This window comes from Pongo abelii, chromosome 12 (genome assembly GCF_028885655.2).
Source record: "Pongo abelii isolate AG06213 chromosome 12, NHGRI_mPonAbe1-v2.0_pri, whole genome shotgun sequence".
Lineage (NCBI taxonomy): Eukaryota > Metazoa > Chordata > Mammalia > Primates > Hominidae > Pongo > Pongo abelii.
In genome coordinates, this window is record NC_071997.2 from 89,905,247 (window position 1) to 89,930,788 (window position 25,542).

The 25,542-nt window shown below is 40.0% G+C and overlaps 1 protein-coding gene across 9 annotated transcripts in view; it reads right to left on the reverse strand.

Moving 5' to 3' along the window:
* The window catches only part of MTA3 (metastasis associated 1 family member 3), a 180,495-nt gene that overhangs the window by 103,639 nt on the left and 51,314 nt on the right, over positions 1-25,542 (reverse strand). For all 9 annotated transcript variants that reach the window (XR_010136144.1, XM_024241870.3, XM_024241869.3 and 6 more), the window contains 2 exon segments: positions 12,223-12,286; positions 8,205-8,322 (listed from right to left, as the gene is read on the reverse strand). Coding sequence is in view for 8 of the 9 variants with exons in the window: in XM_024241870.3 (XP_024097638.1) it covers positions 8,205-8,322; positions 12,223-12,286 (182 nt within the window). In the remaining variant the exon portion in view is untranslated.

Sequence of the window (25,542 nt, forward strand, 5' to 3'; positions counted from 1 at the left end):
GGCTATTCTGAGATCAATAAACACAACAAGATTAGCCAGCCCTGAAAGGCTGTCTTTTACGGGGAGGGCGGGGGGAGGTGGGGAGATCTGCATATGTAGAGGAAATCTACATTAGTGAAGTAAACCGCAAATGCAAACAGGATTTCTCTGAGGCCCCTTTAAATGAATCTAAGAAAGACTAACTTACAGGAAAAAGAGACCAAAGATCTGACATAGACACTTCACCCCAAGCTACACCTTTCTGAAGGCAGCTTGGAGATTACCTCGGAGGTTCATCCACATAACAAGGCAGCCATGCAGCCTTTGCTAGCCCTGCTCTCCCGTAACCTGTGTCACTAACTCCCTTCACCCTACTCTTTTTTTCTTTTTTTTCTTGTTGCCCACATTGGCGTGCAATGCCGTGCTCTCGGCTCACTGCAACTTCCACCTCCTGGGTTCAAGCCATTCTCCTGCCTCAGCCTCCCGAAGTAGCTGGGATTACAGGTGCCCACCACCATGACCAGCTAATTTTTTTGTATTTTTAGTTGAGACGGGGTTTCACCATGTTGGCCAGGCTGGTCTTGAACTCCTGACCTCAGGCGATCCACCCAACTTGGCCTCCCAAAGTGCTGGGATTACAGGAGTGAGCCACCATGCCCAGCTTTTTTTTTTTTTGAGACAAGGTCTCGCTCTGTCACCCAGGCTGGAGTACAGTGGTGGACAACCACAGCTCACTGCAGCTTTAACCTCCTGGGCTTATGCGATTCTCCGGCCTCAGCCTCCCAAAATACCTGGGCCTACAGGCACGCACCACCATGCCCAGCTAATTTTCTGTATTTCTAGTAGAGATGAGGTTTCACCATGTTGGCCAGGCTGGTCTCGAATTCCTGACCTCAAGTGATCCGCCAGCCTCAGCCTTCCAATTCCAAAGCGCTGGGATTACAAGCATGAGCCACCATGCCCAGCACCAATTGCCTATTCTTTTGGTAACCTCAGGATGGCAGTATTAAAAACTTCCGTCATCTGGCTCTTCTTTGAGTCTCACAGTGTTTATATTTAAGTGTTTTTATAGAAGAGTCAAAAAGTTAAAAAAAAAAAAAAAAAGTTGAGCAAGCTAATTTATTACTGAAGATAATTTTTAAATAAAATTAGTATAGCCTAAGTGTACAGTGTTTATAAAGTCTACAGTAATGTCCTAGTCCTTCACATCCATGTACCACTCACTCACTGACTCACCCAAAGCAACTTCCAGTGCTGCAAGCTCCATTCACGGTAAGTGCCCTACACAATGGGTGCACCACTTATTATCTTTTTATTGTATTTTTACAATACCTTTTCTATACTTAGATATGTTTAGATACACAATACTTACTATTGTGTTATAATTCCCTACAGTATTCAGTATAGTAACATGCTGTACAGGTTTGTAGCCTGGGAGCAACAGCCTATACCATATAGCCTGGGTGTTTAGTAAGCTGCACCAATCTAGGTTTGTGGAAGTACGCTCTATGATGTTGGCACAGCAATGAAATCACCTAAGGACACATTTATCAGAATGTATCACTGTCATTAGGTGATGCACGGCCATAAAAGAATTAGTTTTGGAAGTAGATATAAAATGTTTTGCATATCTACAAATGAAATAGTTCTAAAATAAGGGAAAGGATTAACTCAACTGGATAAAATTACAATATATGGCAATAGTAATCAAAACAATGTTGTATGTACTACCATAAAAACAAACACAATCAAGGGTGCGGTGGCTCATGCCTGTAATCCCAGCACTTTGGGAGGCCGAGGCGGGCGGATCACGAGGTCAGGAGATGGAGACCATCCTTGAAACCCCGTCTCTATTAAAAATACAAAAAAATTAGCCGGGCATGGTGGTGGGCGCCTGTAGTCCCAGCTACTCGGGAGGCTGAGGCAGGAAAATGGCGTGAACCCGGGAGGTGGAGCTTGCAGTGAACCGAGACTGTGCCACTGCACTCCAGCCTGGGTGACAGAGTGAGACTCCGTCTCAAAAAAAAAACAAAAAAACAAAAAAAAACCCAAACAAACAAACACAATCAAATGTACAGAAATAGACCAGACCATACAATCATTTATATTTGAAAATGTACATAGTATTATAATTATGTAAATATTAGCTAACATTTATTGAATAGTTATTATGTTCCTATAAATTTTTCATACCTGGCCTCTCCCCATTAGGTGCCCCTTCCCACCTCTACTCCCTCTACCAGACATGACAACTAAAATGTCTACATATTGTCTACTTCTCCTGGAGGACAAAATTGCCCTATGGCTGAAAATTCCTGTTTTATATGATGGTAATCAATACCTGCTTACACAATTCTTACAGGTCAGTGTTTCTAAGTTAACGACTATCCACTACATTGTTAAGAAGTTCATATTCTGCAAAACTACCAATTGAAGGTAATAGGGTTTATGAAAAAATATGATAAAACTCTCAAAACCTAGGAAAGTTGGTAACCAGAGCATTCCAAAAAAAGTAACAATCATAATAAAACAATTAAATCTCTATTGCCATTTGCACCAAGCATAAAGGTCTGCTGATCTTTTATCTCCTTAAACCCTGGACTCATGCTTCTTCCACTGAGCTGTACGTCCCTTTTTACAGCTTCAAATAAATTAAAAATCGAATCCAGAATGCAGTTTTTCCCCCAAACACTGAAGGAAATATCTTCAGAGTCTCTTCATCTGTAACTCAAAGCTTCCCCATATAGTTTTAACACAGTGGAAAGTGCCTCAGATTTTCAGACCACAAAATCAGCCACTGCTTAAATCAAAGGAAGGCACTTTTGTAAAAATTTCCACTTGCTCTTTCTTAAACTCTCCTTATCTGTGAGAACACTTGTTTCCCTTATTGCTGGAGAAAGCCACATATGAACTGACACAATTTTCACTCTATACTGACATTTTCCTATTTGCCAACAGAACATGAGTTAATACAAGTTTTAAGTACATACGATGTAACAAAAGATACACTATTTTAATTCTTTAACACTCAAAGAGTGTGACTGGTGATAACAGCTTTTTTTTTTTTTTTTTTTTTTTTTTTTGGAGAGGGATTCACACTCTGTCACCCATGCTGGAGTGTAGTGGTACGATCTCAGCTCACCCAGCTCACCGCAACCTCTGCTCACTGCAGCCTCTGCCTCCTGGGTTCAAGCAATTCTCCTGCCTCAGCCTCCCGAGTAGCTGAGATTACAGGCATCCGCCACCACACTCGGCTAATTTTTGTATTTTTTAGTAGAGATGGGGTTTCACCGTGGTTGGTCAAGCTGGTCTCGAACTCCTGACCTCAAATGATCTGCCCGCCTCAGCCTCTCAAAGTGCTGGGATGACAGGAGTGAGCCACCGCACCCGGCCAATAACAGCTATTAAATGAGTGGTACTAGAGGCCGGGGGAGAAGACTGTAACAGCTGGGCGCTGTGCTAACTGCATGACAAGAATTACCTCATTTGCTCATCACAACGATATAATGTACTACATACACTATCATTCCCTGTTTAAAGAGAAAGAAACAGGAACTTGGAGGGGTTAATCATTTCCCCAAGGTTACTCAATTAAAACATAGTATAGTCAGGATTACCCAAACTTGTGAACCTAGAGTCATTTTCGCTTAATAATTTAAGGTTGTCATAACATACTTTAACAGTTAAAATTTAAATTTAATATGTAGAACAAATTTTCTTAAAATTCCAATGTTATAATACATTTAAATAATGACTCAAAACTTCTCTTTTATGGAAAATTTTCTAGGTGGTTTATTCAAACTCAGTGAAAGATGTAAAATCTAAGAGATGCCTTTACTTTCATTTGTAAACTACATACTCTTTTCAGATCTCTAGAGTTTGTTAGGTGATGGGTAGCCATAAATGAATTTAAAAATCAAAAAGCCACAAAAAGATTTATTCCCTAGCAAGACAAATGCTGCAACAATCTCTTAGTATCCATCAAGACATGTTCACAAAGAAAGCAAGCCTGTAACATATCCTGGCAGAGTGCTGCTGCTGCCACCTACCCAAGATATTAATTCCAGTTCTACATTCCATGCCAATGCAAATTAGAATCTGGCCACTGGTGGAAATGTACCCACTCAGGAGTACTAAAAGGGTTAGGAAGAATGGATTCCAGCAAATCCTAAACATCTGTTCTTGAATATGATATGTCCTACTATTTAACTTCCCTGCAATCATGTACTAGCTACGTATGGGAGTTTCTGTGATGGCAATGACCACGTTTTTCAAGTGTGGTTAATTACTGGTATACCTACTGGTATCCCCACTCCTTCTCCCCCAAAAAAATAGTCATTAGAAAAAAGAAGGGTGGCTGGGCGCAGAGGCTCATGCCTGTAATACCAGCACCTTGGGAGGCCAAGGCAGGTGGATCACCTGAGGTCAGGAGTTCAAGACCAGCCTGGCCAACATGGCGAAACCCTGTCCCTGCTAAAAATACAAAAATTAGCTGGGTGTGGTGGCAGGCACCTGTAATCCCAGCCACTCGGGAGGCTGATGCAGGAGAACTGCTTGAACTTGGGAGGCGGAGGTTGCAATGAGCCGAGATCACGCCACTGCACTCCAGCCCGCGCAACAAGAGCGGAACTCCGTTTCAAAAAAAAGAAGACTTCTTTAAACTTTGCATCTACTCAGTTGCCTGATTACAAGTGAAAAGAAACATTCTGCATATGCTTTAATGCTTCAGGCTGAAATAAGAGTTCAAAATGGCTTCTACATTTATGATGAAAAATACGGTATTTTTCAAAAAAATCGATAAATCTGTTGTTTTTGTTAGAGATGAATACCTAACAAAGAAAACTACCAAGCTATAAAATGTAAAAATAAATACCCAGAAGTAGCCTTGAAGAAAGGGAAGGCATTCCTTGTTTCTGGTTAAAACATTCTAAGACTGCTGGCAGTGGGAAGCGGGGTGGGAGGCAGATGGGGTGGGGGGATGGCACACACCTGTAATCCCAGCACTTTGGGAGGCCAAGGTAGACAGATCGCTTGAAGTCAGGAGTTCAAGACCAGCCTGGCCAACATGGCAAAACCCCATCTCTACTAAAAATACAAAAAAAATTAGCCGGGCGTGGTGGCACATGCCTGTAATCCCAGCTACTCAGGAGGCTGAGGCAGGAGAATGGCGTGGAACCGAGGAGGCTGAGGTTGCAGTGAGCCGAGATCACGCCACTGCACTTCAGCCTGGGCAACAGAATGAGACTCTGTCTCTAAAAAAAAAGTTTTTCTCTGTAGCATGTGATGCTCAATAGAATTTTACCTATGGTAGACTTCCTTTCTTTTTTTTTTTGTTTTTTTTTTTTTTTTAGAAGGAGTCTTACTCTGTCACCCAGGCTGGAGTGCAGTGGCGCGATCTCGGCTCACTGCAACCTCCGCCTCCTCGGTTCCACGCCATTCTCCTGCCTCAGCCTCCCGAGTAGCTGGGACTATAGGCGCCCGCCACCACGCCCAGCTAATTTTTTGTATTTTTAGTAGAGACGGGGTTTCACCATGTTAGCCAGGATGGTCTTGATCTCCTGACCTCGTGATCCACCTGCCTCGGCCTCCCAAAGTGCTGGGATTACAGGCGTGAGCCACCGCGCCCAGCCAGTAGACTTCTTTCAAAAACAGAGACAACCTTCTCAAACCCTGCCACTGCTTTGCCAACTAAGTTTATATAATATTCCAAATCCTTCATTGCCATTTCAACAGTGTTCACAGCATCTTCACCAGGAGTAGATTCCATCTCAAGAAACCACTTTCTTTGCTCATCCATAAGAATCGACTACTCACTCATCCAAGTTTTACCACAAGATTGCAGCAATTCAGTCAGTCACATCTTCAGGGCCCACTCTCACTGTAGTTTTCTTGCATATTATATCCACCATAACTACAGTTACTTCCGCCACTGAAGTCGTAAAGCCTTCAAAGTTATCCATGAGTGTTGGAATCAACTTCTTCTAAACTCCTGTTAATGTTAATATTTTGACCTCCTCCTATCAATTACAATTGTTGTTACTGGCATCTAGAACGGAGAATCCTTTCCAGAAGGTTTTCGATTGACTACCCAGATCCATCAGAGGAATCATTATCTATGGCAAGTATAGCCTTAGGTGATGTTATTTCTTAATAATAAAATGTGAAAGTCAAAATTTCTCCTTGATCCATAGACTCCAGAATGGATGTTGTCTCAGCAGTCATGCAAACAACATTCACCTCCTTGTACATCCCCATCAGAGCTCTTGGGTGATGAGGAGCATTATCAATGAGCAGTTTTTGAAAAGAATTTTGAAAGGAATCCTTTTTCCTAAGCAGTAGGTCTCAACAGTGAGCTTAAAATATTCAGTAAACCATGCTGTAAACAGAGGTGCTGTCATTTAGCCTTTGTCGTTCTATTTACAGGACACATGCAGAGCAGATTTAGTGTAATTCTTAAAGGGTCTGGGATTTTTGGAATGGTAAACGAGGATTGGCTTCAAGTCACCAGCTGCATTAGTCACTAATCAGAGAGTCAGCCTGTCCTTTGAAGCTTCTAGTTATGAAAATCCCAGAAGGCATCTTCTTCCAATAGAAAGCTGTTTTATCTACACTGAAACTCTGTTGTTTAGTGTAGCAGCCTTCATCAGTGACCTTAGCTAGATTTGGATAACTTGCTGCAGCTTCTACATCAGCACTTGCTGCTTTACTTGCATTTTTATGTTATAATGAATTTTTTCCTTAAACCCCATCAACCAACCTCTGCTAGCTTCAAACTTTTCTTCTCCAGCTTCCTCACCTCTCAGTCTTCATAGAATTGAAGAGTTAGGGCCATGCTCTGGATTAGGCTTTGGTTTAAAGGAATGTTCTTGGTGGTTTGATCTTCTATCTAGACCACTAAGACTTTCTCCATGGTATCAGTAGTAAAGCAGTAAGGCTGTTTTTTTTTTTTTTGACAAAGTCTCACTCTGTTGCCCAAGCTGGAATGCAGTGGCACAATCTTGGCTCACTCCAACCTCTGCCTCCGAGGTTCAAGGGATTCTCTTGCCTCAGCCTCCCGAGTAGTTGGGAATACAAGCATACACCATCACACTTGGCTAGTTTTTGTATTTTTAGTAGGGATGGCGTTTCACCATGTTGGCCAGGCTGGTCTCGAACTCCTGGTCTCAAGTAATCCACCTGCTGCAGCCCCCCAAAGTGCTGGGATTAAAGCCATGAGCCACTGCACCCAGCCTGTTTTGCTTTTTTTTATCATTCATGTGTGTTCACTGGTGTAGCTTTTTTTTTTTTTTTTTTTTTTTTTTTTGAGACAGAGTCTCGCTCTGTCGCCCAGGCTGGAGTGTGGAGTAGCACTTTTAATTTCCTTCAAGAACTTTTCCTTTACATTCACAACTTAGCTAACTGGGGGAAGAGGCCTGGCTTTTAGCCTATCTTGGCTTCTGATACGCCTTCCTCACTAGATTCATTTCTTGTTTTTGATTTAAAGTGAGAGACATGCTACTTTTCCTTTCACTTGAACACTTACAGGCCACTGCAGGGTTATTAACTGGCTTAAGTTCAATATTGTTGTGTCTCATAAAATAGGGAGACCCCAGGAGAGAGAAAGAGGCAGGGAAGGGACAGTCAGTGGAGCACTCAGAACACACAGCATTTATCAATTCAGTTTCTCCTTTCATATGGGTATGGTTCGTGGCCCCAAAACAATTACAATAGTTACCTCTAAGATCACTGATCACAGATCACCATAACAGATATTATAATAATGAAAAGGTTTGAAATGTTTCAAGAATTACCAAAATTTGACACTGTCCTGTTGGAAAAATAGCACCAAATGACTTGCTCAATAGAGTTGCCACAAACATTCAATTTTTTAAAAAACTAGATATATATGAAGTGTAGTAAAAACAAAGTACATTAAAAGGAGGTAATTTTGTACTTCTAAAATTGGAAGTGCTGGCCAGGCCACACCTATAATAGCATCACTTTTGGGAGTCCGAGGTAGGAGGACTGTTTGAGGCCAGGAGATCAAGAGCAGGCTTGGCAACATAGCAAGGCCTCATCTCTATTTATTTATTTATTTTTTATTTTTTACAAAGAACAGTAAAATTGCAAGTGCTTATAACTTTTAGACTTTGCCCTGAACATTGCCTCTTCTACATGAGGGCATGTATATTTGAGTTTCAAGATATATTTGTTTCACAAAACTGCAAACACGCAGAAAAACGTACCTTCTAACAGCATTTCTGGAATGTCTGCTTGATATCTAGGCCCCACTCTGATTTCACCTTTGTCAGCTAATAGTGTTTTCAATGAGGGGTCATAGACCAATGAGTAGAAGAAGGTATCCTGAAAAATATGACAAAATACATAGGTATACTTAATTCCTTCTACTTTTTATAAAGCATTAAAATCAATGCTGCTATAATGAACACATAAACCCCAAAGAGTATATAAAATTTCATTTCGGTGAATAAACTCATAAATCTTTAAGGAGAGCATGGTGTTACTGTCATCATGTAAAACAGTACAAAATTAAATCAAGCCAAAAGAAACAGCTTGAAACAAAGTAGATTATAAAGTTCTATTATTTGTTTTAGTCTAAAAGAAAACCATTTGCTCTCTAAAGCAGAGTTTCAAAAGCTAGCAAAATTAAACCATAACTCCAAGGTAAGACACCTAAAGTCAAATCATCTTATAAACTTCTGAAGTCCACACCAAACAGAAGGGAAGACTTCACAGATAACCAGGTACTCTTACTTTTGTAATGTCCATCCCAGTTTTTAGTCAAAAGATTAAAAAGTATACATATCTCACATTAAACTACACGAGTTGAACTTACATGTGGTTTACTGTTATAATAATACCACTTTGTAAATATTTAATTAAACATGTACTAACTATAATTCTGCAGTTCTTTAAGTACTGAGGCATACATATGTATATATAGACAGATATACAAACATAGCTATATACATGCTCACCAACAGCATACACACCAAAATTTCCAATCCTCCCTTACAAAGCTCATATGTCCTTGTTTCTGAGCCTAATGGGCAAAATGACCTGGCACCAGTCCTTTGTTGAATTCCGTGTAACCACTAGAGATTATCTGAATCAGAAGCAGAAGTCCCGTCTTCTGCTTCCCACTATGATCCCAAAGGTCATCGGCTGCCCAGTTCTCTGTATTATATCCTGGAAGGAACTGTCCCTACTACCAGAACTTTACCAAGCCCCAGCAAAGGAAACTGCAAATAAAAGATAATCTGTCAGACAGTAAAAATCTCTGCTATGGGAGCTCTTACATACTGTGATAAGGGGAAAGGGAAAAAAAACAGAGTTATTCCATCCACTAAGAAATTCTGTGCTGTATTTTATTCACTGCTCACTGTCAGGAAAAAAGTTTAAACAAAAAAACTGTTTAAAAAAAAGGTGGGGGGGGACACACCAATACGTGACAATTTACGCATACTGTTAAAGTGCTATCTAAGGAAAAGAAAAAATCTGCAGGAATAGATAAAACAACCAGCTTAGGCCAGGCGCAGTGGCTCATGCCTATAATCCCAGCACTTTGGGAGGCCGAGGCAGGCGGATCACCTGAGGTCAGGAGTTCGAGACTAGCCTGGCCAACATGGTGAAATCCCATCTCTACTAAAAATAGAAAAATTAGCCAGGTGTGGTGGCAGGAACCTGTAATCCCAGCTGCTCAGGAGGCTGAGGCAGGAGAATCGCTTGAACACAGGAGGCAGAGGTTGCAGTGAGCCAAGATTGCACCACTGCACTCCAGCCTGGGGGACAAGAGTGAGACTTCGTCTCAAAGAAAAAAAAAAAAAAAAAAACTTAACAAAGCTACAGGGGATGATCACTATGTAATCAGAATTGTTTGATTTTTTGTTTTGCTTTACAGACGTGAGTAATAAATATTACTCAGTAACTGAAGTTATTGCCACTGGCTCAACAGCAGATTTTTTCTTTTTTTTTAATAGAGACGAGGTCTCACTACGTTGCCTAGGCTGGTCTCAAACTCCTGGGCTCAAGCAATCCTCCTGCCTCAACCTCCCAAAGTGCTGGGATCACAGACATGAGCCCCCACACGCAGCCACCATCAGATTTAAAAGCAGAGATACTTCAGTTCACTTGTTATCTGTAAAACCTATTAGCATGGTACTCCAATAAAAACAGGAGCTTGCCATACTCTACAATATAATAAGATGAAATGATTATTTGGGTCATATAAGTTGATTAAAATCCTTAGATTTGTATGTCCTGATATGGGAAAATATTCAAAATACGTTTGGTTTATAATAGAAGTTGTAAAAAAGAAGAAGAAAAGGTTCCAGACAGGCCAATTTCAAGAACACAGAGTTAAAAGTAAAGGATGATAATTACAAAGTTATTCTTTGGGTTACTGTCTTCAACTATGCCAATCTCAATATTTTATTTTTAAATTTTTATATATTTAGAGGGTACAAGTGCAGAGTTCTTATATGCATACATTGTGTCATGGTAAAGTCTGGGCTTCTAGTGTACCCATCACCTGAATAGTGAACAGTGTACCCAATAGGTAATTTTTCAATCCTCACCCCTCTCCAATGTCTATTTTTTTTTTTTTAGACAAAGTCTCACTCTGTCACCCAGACTGGAGGTATAGTAGCACGATCTTGGCTCACTGCAACCTCCGCCTCCCAGATCCAAGGGATTCTCCTGCCTCAGCCTCCCGAGTAGCTGGGATTACAGGCATGCGCCACCACGCCCGGTTAATTTTTGTATGGCCCAGCTAATTTTTGTATTGTTAGTAGAGACAGGGTCTCACCATGTTGGTCAGGCTGGTCTCGAACTCCTGACCTCGTGATCTGCCCACCTCGGCCTCCCAAAGCGCTGGGATCACATGTGTGAGCCACCATGTTCGGCCGAAAAAAAAAATTTAATACAATGAAATGCATTGAATGTTTTGCCTTTTCTTTCTGCCTCTGTGAAATAATGCTAATTTCTGGGCATTATCATTATCCATATTATAATCCATCATTCTGTTGGACAGACTAATGACAAAAGCGTATCTAAATTTTACAAAGGTAAGTTATGAAGTCTATTAGCCTTTTTTCTGCTTTGAATATGTCTTTTCCTGTTGGTTTTCTTATTTCCTATTAGGTTTTCTAACGTATAGGGGGTTCTGCATGTTGTATCAAACTTTTTCTGTTATACGTTCTTCATTTGAGATAAATGGGCAACACTTGAGTATAAGATTTAAAAAAAAATAAAATAAAATAAAAAAAACAGGCCAGGCACAGTGGCTCATGCCTCCGATCCCAGCACTTTGGGAGGCCGAGGAAGGCAGATCACCTGAGGCCAGGAGTTGAAGACCAGCCTAGCAAACATGGCGAAACCCCATCTCTACCAAAAACACAAAAATTAGCCGGGTATGGTAGCAGGCACCTATGATCCCAGCTACTCAGGAGGCTGAAGCATGAGAATTGCTTGAACCCAGGAGGCAGAGGTTGCAGTGGGTCAAGATCACGTCACTGCATTCCAGAATGGGGGACAGAGCGAGACTCTGTCTCCAAATATAAAACATACGTATATGTAATAAAGCTTTTGGGGGAGAAGAAAAAAATCATAAAGATTAAATACTGAAGCATCACTGATACTAAAATATGTTTCCCACCATACAAATAATGTTGCTTTAAATGTCACCTAAAACTATGCATACCGTGGAATATTCTGCTTATAAAAATTTCCTCCTTTCAATGAAGCGTATGCTCTATCTCAACTTGTTAACTACATTTCTTGTTAAGGTTTAGTGAAAAATATTTTTAACTGACAAAATTTATTAGGATTCCAGAAAGCAGACCACCAAAGGTAAAATCTCATCTGGAAATAGTCTAAAAGAAAAACCATTTATTCAAGAAATAAAAACAAACACAAAACAGAAAGGGGAGCCAAGCACACTAAAGCATTAATTTCATAAAGTCAAAAATATTCATCTACTATCAACTAAATCCATGTACCATTCTCTATAATGCCATTCATTACCAACTGAAAAACAGACACAGTTTTTGCTAACTCTTATCTCAGATAACCAGAAAAATCAAATTTACCCGAATGCATTCTAGTCATTATACTTTTACTATAGTACTCCTATTAATATAATGGTGGAATAATACTTTTGTACAAAAAGAAATAAATTCCAAGGAAAGAGCTTCATGTGAAATAAAGGGAGAAAAAAACAAAACAACTATGATTGTGAATTACCTCCTTATCAAGATATGACAATACTGATTCTGTCTCATTCAGAAGGGCAACACTGCACTTTCCCCTGTTGAAAGAGAAAAAAAGAATAAATGTAACAAAGGCCATCTCACCTTCTCAGTGATGAGAAATACAAAGTTAAGAATGTGAGATTGGTATTAAGAAACTAAATGGCAGTTAGGAATATATATTTTTTCAAACCATTGAGACCCACTTTACAATCCTAATGTCAGATAACTTAGAAAATAATGCTGTTTTTATAGGCATTTCTTGAGAGGCTACCCTGTTGGAGTAATTGTGTTAGGCAATAAATCCTAATATGCAATACTTTATAGGTAGTTTCTACTTATTCAAGAAAAAAAAAGAGTACAATGAGACCTTCAGACTAAGAGTAAGTTTCTGAACCTATAAATAGATATTATGAGGTAATTTTATACAAGGGATGTTCAGACAAAGACACCATCACACAAACCAATGCCTAAATAATATTCAGATTTTTATGAGCAGCCACTAACTACATTTAAGAACCTAAAAATAATACACATTCATATCAGGATATAACTAATTCATCTATATTGAAATTACTCTAAAAATTAGTTAAAATTTAAACACAAGGAGCCTTCTATAGAGCAAGGGGCAAAATAAACATCGACAGATCCACAGACCTTGAGGTCTGACAGCATTTACATTTGATCTGAGCTTGGAAACTAATGTCTATTTTTATAAGGTTTGTCTAGACTCTGAGAAAAATTGAGGTTATGTAGGTAGAGGCATTTATTACGAGCACTTTCAAAATGATCCTAACCAGCCTAAAAAAATCAGTATAACTAATAGAAATCTGACAGGAGCATTTTGAAGATTATTCAAGTTACAAATAGTGGTCAGGGCTCACATAATGTTTCTTTAAAATGTCGTAAGATCATTTGATTTTCTAAACAAAAATTAAGACATCTCCAAAAGCCAACATGCAAAAACAAATATATCACATATATATTAAATAAGAAGCTAGAAATTCGTGGGGTATGGTGGCACATGCCTGTAATCCCAGTTACTCAGGGGGCTGAGGCAGAAGAATCGCTTGAACCCGAGAGGCAGAGGTTGCAGTGAGCCGAGATCGTGCCACTGCACTCCAGCCCGGGCGACAGAGCAAGACTCCATCTCAAAAAAAAAAAAAAAAAAAAAGAAAGAAAGAAAGAAAGCTAGAAAAACTTGCTGTTGGATCACCAGAGTGAAATACAATTCAAAGAAAAAAATTACCAAGAGCAAAATAAAATACTAAAAGTGCTAACACATTGGTCAAAAGTTACAACTTGCTAAACATTTTTCAACTATACACTCTTTAAATTTAAAAAAAAAAAAATCCCCTTATAAAAATGTCTTTTTCTGGTAATCACTGTAGGTTAGAAAGCTTTCTTTGAGAGCACGTGGTATTTCCACGTTATCCTGTCAAATCTCTAACGTGGTTACTGGAAGTGTTTATAAAGGTTTTCTTTTTTTCTAACATTTTATTCAAGTAGATTAGTGAAGCAAAAAAAAAAAAAAAAATTAACATCACTTTAGCACACATAACAACACTGAAAAGACAACAATTGGGCCCGGCTCACATCTGTAATCTCAGCACTTTGGGAGGCCGAGGTAGAATAATCGCTTGAGCCCAGGAGTTTGAGACCAGGCTACACAGCAAGATCTCAACTCTACTGAAAATTAAAAAAATAAAATCAGCAGGGCATAGTCCCAGCTACTCGGGGTTGGGGGACTGCTTGAGCCCAGGAGGTCTAGGGTGCAGTGAGCTGTATTTGCACCACTGAACTCCAGCCTGGGCAAAAGAGCAAGACCCTGTTTCATAAAAAAAAGAAAAGGTAACAATTATCTAACATGTTCTCATAACAGACAGAATTGCAACTAGTGAAATTGCTCTGCTGCCATTAGCACATCTACAGCTGCCATAGAATATCTATGACCTGTGAATATGTGCTCACACATGCAATATGCTTAATAAATGGGGTTTCTAAAAATAGTTTTCGCTTACTTTTTTCCCCTCATTAACAGCTGATAAAGCAATATTTCTAACATTTGATACTTAATCACCTAGAAAAAATAAAGCCCCCTTTTTAAAAAATAAGTTCTCTAAAGTCAGATTTGTTTGTTTTAATGGGGAGGAGTAAAACCTGCTAAATTTTATTTTAATAGGTACTTTTTTTTTAAGGCTAGTCAACTGAAACAGTAATAGTGGAGAAGAAACAAAGAAATCTGTAACTGGTTATAAACACTACTGCACTGGGCCCAGCCAATACCACTGTCTTTAATAGTCCCTTGACTTTTAAGGGTTAACAGACACTGAAAATTCAAACAAACAATATAGCATACTTTAAAAGTCTCTTCCATATGGTCTGAAATAAAAGATTTTAAATTATAAAACCTTTATTTTCATAATTATATTAGGAAATAAGGTTATAATGAAATATAATTTGTTTTGGAAATTATATTTCAAACAATTTATAAAAAATATAAATTGTTTTGGAAATGCAGTTTTTATACAAAGATGAAAGGATAATAAGTGATCTAAGTTTTAAATTTTTCTTTAATATAGCTATATTGTACATCTCCCCAAATTAAAAATGAAAATCTAACATTTAAAATTTTCATGTACATACATTAACAGCTAAGAGGTTGAGTCAGAATTATTTTATGAAGTAAATATGAATATGTAATTAACACATATATTACCATGCCAAGAGTTGTTGATAAAAGTGGTTTAAAAAGAGATTTAAAGCGTTAGTTTCCTTTATGCCAAACAAATCTTGGCTCACAGATAAAAACATGGTAAATTTTAAGCTAACCCCAACCTAAAGGAACTATTATCAAATTCTGTATACAGATACCATAGGCACTATATTATACTGAGTCTCAAGCAATGAACCTAATCACGTGTCATGCACGATATTTTAATCCTTAAATAATAAAGATGCCCAAGCATGATATGAAGTGTATCAAAGACCACAACACAAAGATCACTCCAGGCCCATATAATCACTCGTACTACTTTTCTACACAGAACCATAAAGGAGTACAGAATTGCTATAAAGAAAACCTACTTTCCCACAGATCATTCAAAAGGGTTTTCAGAGTATAATCTGTTTCAGAGACTGCACAGGGTGCTGGGACACAAAGACATGTGAATAAATAATTACAACAAAACAAAGTCACACGTTCAACAGCAGGTGCTGATCAGCCTGGAATCTGCTACTTGCTTAACGGTATGTCCCACATAATCCTACAGACTGAAAAACATGTAAAAATGTGCATACAGATTATATATTTCTTTTATCTAAAGCTAGTACATATTTGTATAAATGAAAGAGGAGGGCTGGGCGCGGTGGCTCATACCTGTGATCCCAGCACTTTGGGAGGCTGATGCGGGCAGGTCACGAGGTCAGGAGTTCGAGACCAGCCTGGCCAATATGGTGAAACCCTGTCTCTACTAAAAACACAAAAATTAGCTGGGAGTGGTAGCACACGCCTGTAGTCCCAGCTACTCTGGAGGCTGAGGCAGGAGAATCGCTTGAACCTGGGAGCCGGAGGTTGCAGTGAGCCGAGATCACACCACTGCACTCCAGCCTGGTGACAGGGCGAAACTCTGTCTCAAAAAAAAAAAAAAAAAAAAAAGAAAGAAAGAGAAGGAAGTTTAAATTAGTGGTCATTTCCCCCCTGCCTGTAGACTTTCTTATTTTGTTTTGTTTTGTTTTGAGAAAGGGTCTAGCTCTGTCACCCAGGCTGGAGTGCAGTGGCATAATCACAGTTCACTGCAGCCTCAACCTCCTGGACTCAATCAATCCTCCCACCTCAGCCTCCCCAGTAGCTGAGACTACAGGTGTGTGCCACCACGCAGAGCTAATTTTTTTTAAATTCTTTGTAGAGATAGAGTTTTGCTATGTTTCCCAGGCTGCTCTCAAACTCCCTGGCTCAAGCAATCCTCCCACCTTGGCCTCCCAAAGGCTGGGATTATAGACATGAGCCACCACACTCGGCCCAAACTTTCTTTTACCTTGATACAACTTGAAGCGGGGACTACCCACTTAGAAAAGTACAGATATCTTAGTGCTGTACCAGACTTACTGAATTTCAATGTCTTGGGATGGGTCCAGGAATCTACATGATTAACAAACATCACCAAGTTTAGTGAACTTTTTTAAGTTCACTAAACTTAAAAAACCATTCCTGACCCGGCGCCGTGGCTCACGCCTATAATCCTAGCATTCTATGAGGCTGAGGTGGGCAGATTGCCTGAGCTCAGGTGTAGTTCGAGACCAGCCTGGGCAACATGGTGAAACACCATCTCTACTAAAATATAAAAAATTAGCTGGGCGTGATGGTGCACGCCTGTAATCCCAGCTACTGGGGAGGCTGAGGCACAAGAATTACTTGAACCTGGGAGAAGGAGGTGCAGTGAGCCAAGATCATGCCACTGCACTCCAGCCTGGGTGACAGAGTGAGACTCTGTCTTGGAAAAAAAAACAGAAAAATTCCTATAGATGCAGAGTTTGACATTAAACTTGCCTTGTTCAACAAACAGTATTATTGCTTCATTAAAGAAAGACATTTTTCTTATAGACTTTACAAGTCTTACATTTGCCACAAACTCTAGATTCTTTTTTTTGAGACAGAGTCTCACTCTCTTGCCCAGGCTGGAGTGCAAGTGGTGTGATCTTACCCTTACCGCAACCTCCACCTCCTGGGTTCAAGTGATTCTCCTGACTCAGCCTCCCAAGTAGCTGGGATTACAGATGCCCGCCATCACACCCAGCTCATTTTTGTATTTTTAGTAAAGACGGGGTTTCACCATGTTGGTCAGGCTGGTCTCGAACTCCTAATTTCAGGTGATCCACCCACCTCGGCCTCCCAAAATGCTGAGATTACAGACGTGAGCCACCTTGCCTGGCCCAAGTTACAGATTCTTAACATTTCTTTGTATAAAGAACAGTGTCAAAATATTAGGTTCTGGGATTGGTAAATCTGTGAGTAGACAGTTTTTACAGCATTTAATACAATGAACACAATGAACAATCAAATAAAAAAATAAAGATCAGAGATGCAAAATGCTTTCAGAAGACTAGATTTCTCAACAGCAACCGCATAAAACAGAATAGCACAGATTCAAAATTTTGAGAGAAGTGATTTCCAAACCAAAATTCTATGTCTAAACAAATCATTGGCCAAGTGTGAGAAATATTTTTAGATATATGAGAATAAAAACTTTTACATTTTTAGATGACTTAATCAAAAGGCAAAGGTAAAACAATGATAAACTCCACGGAAAACAAAAGTTTATACAAGAAAGAATACATAATACTGACATGTTCATAAAACACAAAGATTGTTTACTAAGTTAAATAAAAGTTGTGATAATATTAGAAACAGATGGCAAAGGGAATAGGGAAGAGAGAAGTAAAGGTAAATTCCTAAAACTGAAAAATTAATAGTAGGAATATACATAAGAACAGTATAAATGCCAGAAGCCACCATCGAGAGGAGTTGAAAATGACTACAGAGTGGGAACCAAGCAAATGACTGCCTTGGATATTATTAGACAGCCATATCCATATACTTTTAAAAAAATAACAAAATTTAAATTTAAAATGAAAGGGGGTGATATGGTTTGGCTCTGTGTCCCCACCCAAATCTCATCTTGAATTGTGAGCCCCATAATCCTCACGTGTCAAGGGAGGGACCTAGTGGGTGGTGATTGGATCACGGGGGCAGTTTCATGACAGTGAGTTCTCACATGATCTGATGGTTTTATACGTGTTTGACAGTTCCTCCTCCTCCTTCTCTCGCCTGCTGCCAAGTTAAGACATGCCTGCTTCCCCTGCCACCATGATTGTAAGTTGCCTGAGTCTTCCCCAGCCATGCAAAACTGTGAGTCAATTAAAAGTCTTTTCCTTATAAATTACCCCGTCTCAGGTAGTTCTATAGCAGTGTGAGAACAGACTAATAAAGAGAAATCCTAATTAAAATATCTAATTAAAATACATAAATTTGCATAAATACTACACCAAGGGAGCAAGGATTATGTACAATGACTCCATATATCAGGTTTTCTCAACCTTGGCACCACTGGTGGACATTTTGGGCCAGATAATTTTTTGTTGTGGAGGCTGTCTCATGCACTATAGGATGTTTAGCAGCATCCCTGGCCTCTCTGCAGTGGATGACAGTAGCACCCCCTCATCCATTTGTTAGAGCCAAACTGTCCAAATTGTCAAATGTCCCTGGGATACAATATCACTCCCGGTTGAGAATCACTGCTCTACATTAAGAAAACTATGGTTTTCTTAATTATATCTTGGTAACAAACATTTAAGATTGCATACATTAAGTGAAAGAATATGATTTTTTATGGACTTTTTTTGAGACAGGATCTCACTCTGTCACCCAGGTCAGAGTGCAGTGGCGTGATCTCAGCTCACTGCAGCCTCCACCTCCTGGGCTCAAGTGATCCTCCCACCTCAGTCTCCCGAGTAATTGGGACTACAGGCATGAACCACCAGGCCCCGCTAACTTTTGTATTCTTTGTAGAGACAGGGTTTCACCATGTTGCCCAGGCTGGTCTAAAACTCCTAGGATCATGCGATCCTCCTTGGCCCCCCAAGTGCTGGGATTACAGGCATGAGCCATCAAACCCGACCCTGGACCTCTGCTTTTTTTTTTTTTTTGAGACAGAATCTCACTCCATCACCATGCTGGAATACAGTGGTGCGATCTTGGCTCACTGCAACCTCGGCTCACTGCAACCTCTGCCTTCCGGGTTCAAACAATTCTCCTGCCTCAGCCTCCCGAGTAGCTAGGACTACAGGCATGCACCCCCATACCCAGCTAATTTTTGTATTTTCACTAGAGACAGGGTTTCACCATGTTGGCCAGGATGGTCTCGATCTCTTGACCTTGTGATCCGCCCACCTCAGCCTCCCAAAGTGCTGGGATTACAGGTGTGAGCCACCACGCCCGACTGTATTATTTTTTTTTTTTTTTAAAAAAGGAGGACAAAGAGAATTAAATCTGTAAATCTTTAAATATTTCTATTCAAAGATAGATCTTTGAATAGAAGATCTGTTATTAATACTGCTTTAACAGATGCTCACAAATAAAAATTAAAAGAAGCCACACACACACCATCCTGAAACATCTGTTTGTGTGTACATAAAGTAGAGGAATGAAAAGCCAAAAAGAGAAGTTTGGGCTTAATAAAATCGATTAATTGGTTTCTGAAGAAAAATGATTGACAAATTATGTTTTGAGATGCCCATTCCATCCATGGGATGTGGAGCATAGCAAAGACACCATAATTCTGAATATTTGATGACAAATATGAAAGAAACTGTCAAGGAGGAATCAAGTAGGAAAAATATCCTTCTCTTGATACCACTCTTCCCTCTTATAGGAGAAAGTGAAATGTTCTAAAAAGGCAATACCTATTGGAAAGATCCTCCTCTCCTGGACAAGATGGCAAATGAATCACTCTGACCACCAGGAAAATCTCTCAGAGATTCCACAACATGTGGAACACAGTACTTGTGGGGATGGTTAATAAGTACAAAACAGCAGGTGGGGGCTGGACACAGTGGCTCCACCCTGTAATCCCAGCACTTTGGGAGGCCGAGGCGGGCGGATCATGAGGTCAGGAGATCGAGACCATCCTGGCTAACACAGTGAAACCCTGTCTCTACTAAAAATACAAAAAATTAGCCGGGCATGGTGGCGGCCGCCTGTAGAACCCAGGTACTTGGGAGGCTGAGGCAGGAGAATGGCATGAACCTGGGAGGCAGAGCTTGCAGGGAACTGAGACTGTACCACTGCACTCCAGCCTGGGCGATGAGCAAGATTCCGTCTCAAAAGAAAAAAAAAAAAACAGCAGCTGGGAAGAATGAATAAGACCTGATATTTGATGGTATCACAGGGTGAATACAGTCAATAATAACTTAATTGTACATTTTTAAATAACTAAAAGAGGCCAGGCCTGGTGGCTCATGCCTGTAATCCCAGCACTTTGGGAGGCCAAGGTGGGTGGGTCACCTGAGGTCAAGAGCTCAAGACCAGCCTGGCCAACATGGTGCTACCCCATCTCTATGACAAATAAAAAAACTAGGCAGGCATGGTGGCGGGCACCTGTACTCCCAGCTACTTGGGAGGCTGAGGCAGGAGAATCACTTGAACCCAGGAGGTGGAGGTTGCAATGAGCCAAGACTGCACCACTGCACTCCAGCCTGGGTCACTAAGGGAGACTCCGTCTCAAAAAATAATAATAAAATAATAATATAAAATAACTAGAAGAGTATAACTGGATTGTTTGTAACACAAAGTATGAATGCTTGAGGGGACAGATATCCCATATTTCATGATGTGATTATTATGCATCACATGCCTCTGTCAAAATATCTCATGTACCACATGAATATATACACCTATGTAGCCACAAAAATTGAAAATCAAAAAAAACACACACACAAGTACTTGAGACAATACATAGGACATACTTTGCATCTAACCCAAATGCTCTTGTGCACTGTGATTCTGGTTGAAGAAAACTACTTCAGCCCTTAAAGGGGTTAAGCAGTTAATTCAAAGGAAAGGTTATATAGTATAAACATACATCTTCCAAAAAGAGCATGCTAAACATGTACACTACAAAATGTTAAGCTGTGATAGGATTTTTCTCCACTTACTGTATTTTTCCTCTAGTTTTCCTCCTACTAGCAATCTTATGAGCCTAAGCATACTAACTAACTTTCTCATGTTAACTTCATTTATTAAGGAGCACTACTTATAGGCATCAATAGTACCCTTTTGGCTAATTCAAATTTTATGTGTAGATTACCAAAAAAATTACAAAAGCCTAACACTTTAAAATACTGTTCTAATGAAATGAGCAGGAAGAAAACCAATTATTTTAAAGATTCCAAATAAGTTAACATTCACAGCCAAACTGAAGAGAGACTAATAATCCACAGTGGAGTTCTATTTTATTACTTATATACTTAAAAATTAGCACTACTATTTATTTTTCAATAAACATATCCATAAAAAATTGTTTGTTTTCTCTGAAAGTAGCAAAAAAGGTCTCAATAGACATAAATTAAATTTACAAATCCTTTCAGCTGAACCTCCCTGCTTTGACCAATGGAGAAATATGAAGAAATAAATACAAAATAAAAATTTTTTTTTGAAATAAATACAAATAAATACAAAATACAAAAGAAATAAACACAAAATAAAAATTTTGTATTTCAACTTTCAACTATTTTACTTTCAACTATTTTACTTGGTATAATATTGGTATAATTTTGGTATAATTTTACTTGGTATAATTTTGCAGCTACACTCACAATCACACAAGTAAAATGTCCTAGGCATAAGTTTATTCATTATAGTATTATTTTTAACAGCAAAAGACTAAAAAAAAAAAATCCATTAGTTAGGATTAAACAAATTAGATATATAACACAGCCATAAAAAAGAACGAGGCAGATCTTTATGATCCAATATGGACCCATCACCAAGACACTTCATTTCAAAAGCACAACATAAAAGCATCATAATTTACTCCACAATTTACTTAGACATACAAACATACATACCTCATTGCTTCTATATGCATGGAATATTTCTGGAAGTACACCTAAGACTAAAACACTGAAGACCTGGTGGGACTGTGCAGGAGAGAGACATTTTATTGTATGCTTCATGTTTGTATATTTTGATTTCTGAATCATATATTACAAATCCCCCTCCACTGAAACTGTCCCCACAAGGTTGACAAGAATTGCATGCAGGTTATGGCCAGAAATGTAGTTACAATTAAGTATTAATCAGGCTGCACTTTGGCTCACTTCTCTGCTATTGAAAGCCATGTAGCACAAGATACTGACGAAAGCCTTGATTCTAATATCAGAGATCAAGTGTATGGGGAGCCCACTGTTCCCATAGACAGGATCTCTGACATTAGAATCATAAGGCTTTTATTTAAGGATCGCTTAAATTGTTTTTTGCCGGGCGTGTTGGCTCATGCCTGTAATCCTAGCACATGGGGAGGCCAAGGCAAGCAGATCACTTGAGGTCAGGAGACCACCCTGGCCAACATGGTGAAACCCCATCTCTACTAAAAATACAAAAAAAGTTAGCCGGGCGTGGTGACAGGCCGCTGTAATCCCAGCTACTCAGGAGGCTGAGGCACGAGAATTGCTTGAACCTGGGAGGCAGAGGTTGCAGAGAGCTGAGATCATGCCACTGAACTCCAGCCTGGGAGACAGAGCAAGACTATACCTCAAAAAAAAAAAAAATTGTTTTTCAGGCCCCATGAATTCCAGCAACCAGTTTAAAAGCCCCCACAGAGGAACGAGATCAGAAGAATTCAGCTTCTTTATCCCCCACTTCATGACTTCACCATACAACTCTTCGAGCAATCAAAGATCTCCAAACTTTGGCCCACTCCAAAAGCCTTAAAAACCCCAACTGCAAATTCCCTGGGGAGACACATTAGAGGTTTCCTCCCACCTCCTTGTTCAAGGACCCTACAATTAAACCTTCTTCTTTGCTGCAACCTGGTGTCTCAGAGTACTGACTGGCTGTGCTCAGTGAGCAGCTAACCTATCACAATTACACTACTAAAAAAAATTTAAATTTTAAAAGCAAGAGGGCATGTCATCAGTTTTCTGTGATCCTGACAACAAAAAAAGACTGCTCTATCAGCTGGGCATGGTGGCACACGCCTGTAATCCCAGCACTTTGGGAGGCCGAGGCAGGTGAATCACAAGGTCAGGAGTTCGAGATCAGCCTAGCCAACATGGTGAAACCCTGTCTCTACTAAAAATACAAAAAAGTACCAGGGCATAGTGGTGTGAACCTGTAATCCCAGCTACTCAGAAGGCTGTGGCAGGAGAATCGCTTGAACCCGGGAGACAGAGATTGCAGTGAGCTGAGATCACATTACTGCACTCCAGCATGGGCCACAGAGCAAGACTCCGTCTCAAAAAATATATATATATATTGCTCTATCATCCACTGCTTTTGGATCCCAGGTTGCACCGAGCATTTAACCAAACTGGATATACCATCCCTAACCACAGCAATACATAAATTCACTCTGGCAATCTATTCCAATCTACTCCCATCTACTGACTATTTCTTTGCTGAGTATTTGAAATATTTTTTGTTTAAAAAGAAAATTCTGCTTATATGTAAAATATTTTAAGTTCATTTATTTGTTTCTGACACATAGGACAACCCGAGGAAAAATTTTCCTTCAAACACTAATTGTTCTAGGTAAAACATAAACCAAAAAAAAAAAAAAAAGGGTGGGAATGTTTTGTCAATACTCAATAACTCAGTTTTAAAAAGAGACAAGAAGAGATAAATCCCAGAATTGTACGGTATTTTTATTCAGTGAGCTAACTGAAAGAAGTTTTACTGCATCTCAATGCAGGGAGGAGAACGGAGTAATCTTTTCAGTCTCAACAGAATAATGAATTAAATGACAGGCAAAGCCAATGTGTTTATCTCCTCTTTTCTGAGATGCCTTTTAAATAAGAAGATGGCCGGGTTGGTGGTTCACGCCTGTAATCCCACCACTTTGGGAGGCTGAGGCAGGCGGATTACCTGAAGTCAGAAGTTTTAGACCAGCCTAGCCAGCATGGCAAAACCCCATCTCTACTAAAAATACCAAAAAAAAATTAGTCAAGCATGCTGGTGGGCGCCTGTAATCCCAGCTACTCGGGAGGCTGAGGCAAGAGAATCACTTGAACCCAGGAGGTGGAGGTTGCAGTGAGCCAAGATCACGACATTGCACTCCAGCCTGGGTGACAAGAGCAAAACTCCATCTCAAAAATAAATAAATAAATAAATAAAGTGATAAGAAAATTAAAAGAACCACTGGGCACAGTGGCTCACGCCTGTAATCCCAACACTTTGGAAGGCCGAGACGGGTGGATCACGAAGTCGGGCGTTCAAGACCAGTCTGGCCAACATGGTGAAATCTGGTCTAACCAAAAATACAAAAATTATCTGGGCGTGGTGGTGCTCGCCTGTAATCCCATCTACTTAGGAGACTGAGGTGGGAGAATCACTTGAACCCGGGAGTCGGAGGTTGCAGTAAGCCAAGATAGCACCACTGCACTCCAGCCTGGGCAACAGAGTGAGGCTCTGTCTCAAAACAAAACAAAACAAAAGAACCTGGCAGGGAATGGTGGCTCATGCCTGTAATCCCAGCACTTTGGAAGGCCCAGGTGGGCAGATCATTTGAGGTCAGGAGTTTGAGACCAGCCTGACCAACATGGCGAAACCATGTCTCTACCAAAAATACAAAAAAAAAAAAATTAGCCAGGCTTGGTGGCACACATTCCCAGCTACTTAGGAAGCTGAGGCAGGAGGATCACTTGAACCCCTGAGGTGGAGGTTGCAATGAGCCAAGATGACACCACTGCACTCTGACCTGAGAGACAGAGCGAGACTCCGTTTCAAATTTAAAAAAAAGAAAAAAAGAATCTAAACCATAATAAAGAGAATCTGAGGGGGCCATTAGCAGAATAAAGATTTTCAGAAAATTTTGGAAGACAAAAGGGAAAGACTAACAAGAAAAGACTAAGAAGAGCACATCTGGCCACTATCTACAATACTACTAAACATGGCATTGCTGGTTTTCCCTAATATAATTAGGACAAGAAAAACAATTAAGAAACAAAGCTCAGGCCTGGCAGCGGCTTGGAAGGCCAAGGCAGAAGGATCACTTGAGGCCAGGAGTTAGAGACCACCCTGGACAACATAGGGAGACCAGTCGCTACAAAAAAATGTTTAAGTTAGCTGGGCGTGGTGGCCAGCACCTGCAGTCCCAGCTACTCAGGAGGCTGAGGTGAGAGGATCGCTTGAGCCCAGGAGTTCAAGGCTGCAATGAGCCACGAATCGTGCCACTGCATTCCAGCCTAGAAAACAGAGACAAATCCTGTTGTTAAAGGGAAAAAAAAAGGAAAAAAGAAACAAAGCCCAAAATATGTATAAAGGGAGATGGCTGGGTGCAGTGGCTCATGCCTGTAATCCCAGCACTTTGGGAGGCCAAGACAGGCAGATCACCTGAGGTCAGGAGTTTGAAGCCAGCCTGGCCAACACGGTGAAACCCAATCTCTACTACAAATACAATAATTAGCTGGGTGTGGTGGGGTAGGCCTGTAATCCCAGCTACTTGGGAGGCTGAAGCACAAGAATTGCTTGAACCTGGGAGATAGAGGTTGCAGTGAGCTGAGGTGGCACCGTTATACTACATCCTGGGTGACAAAGCAA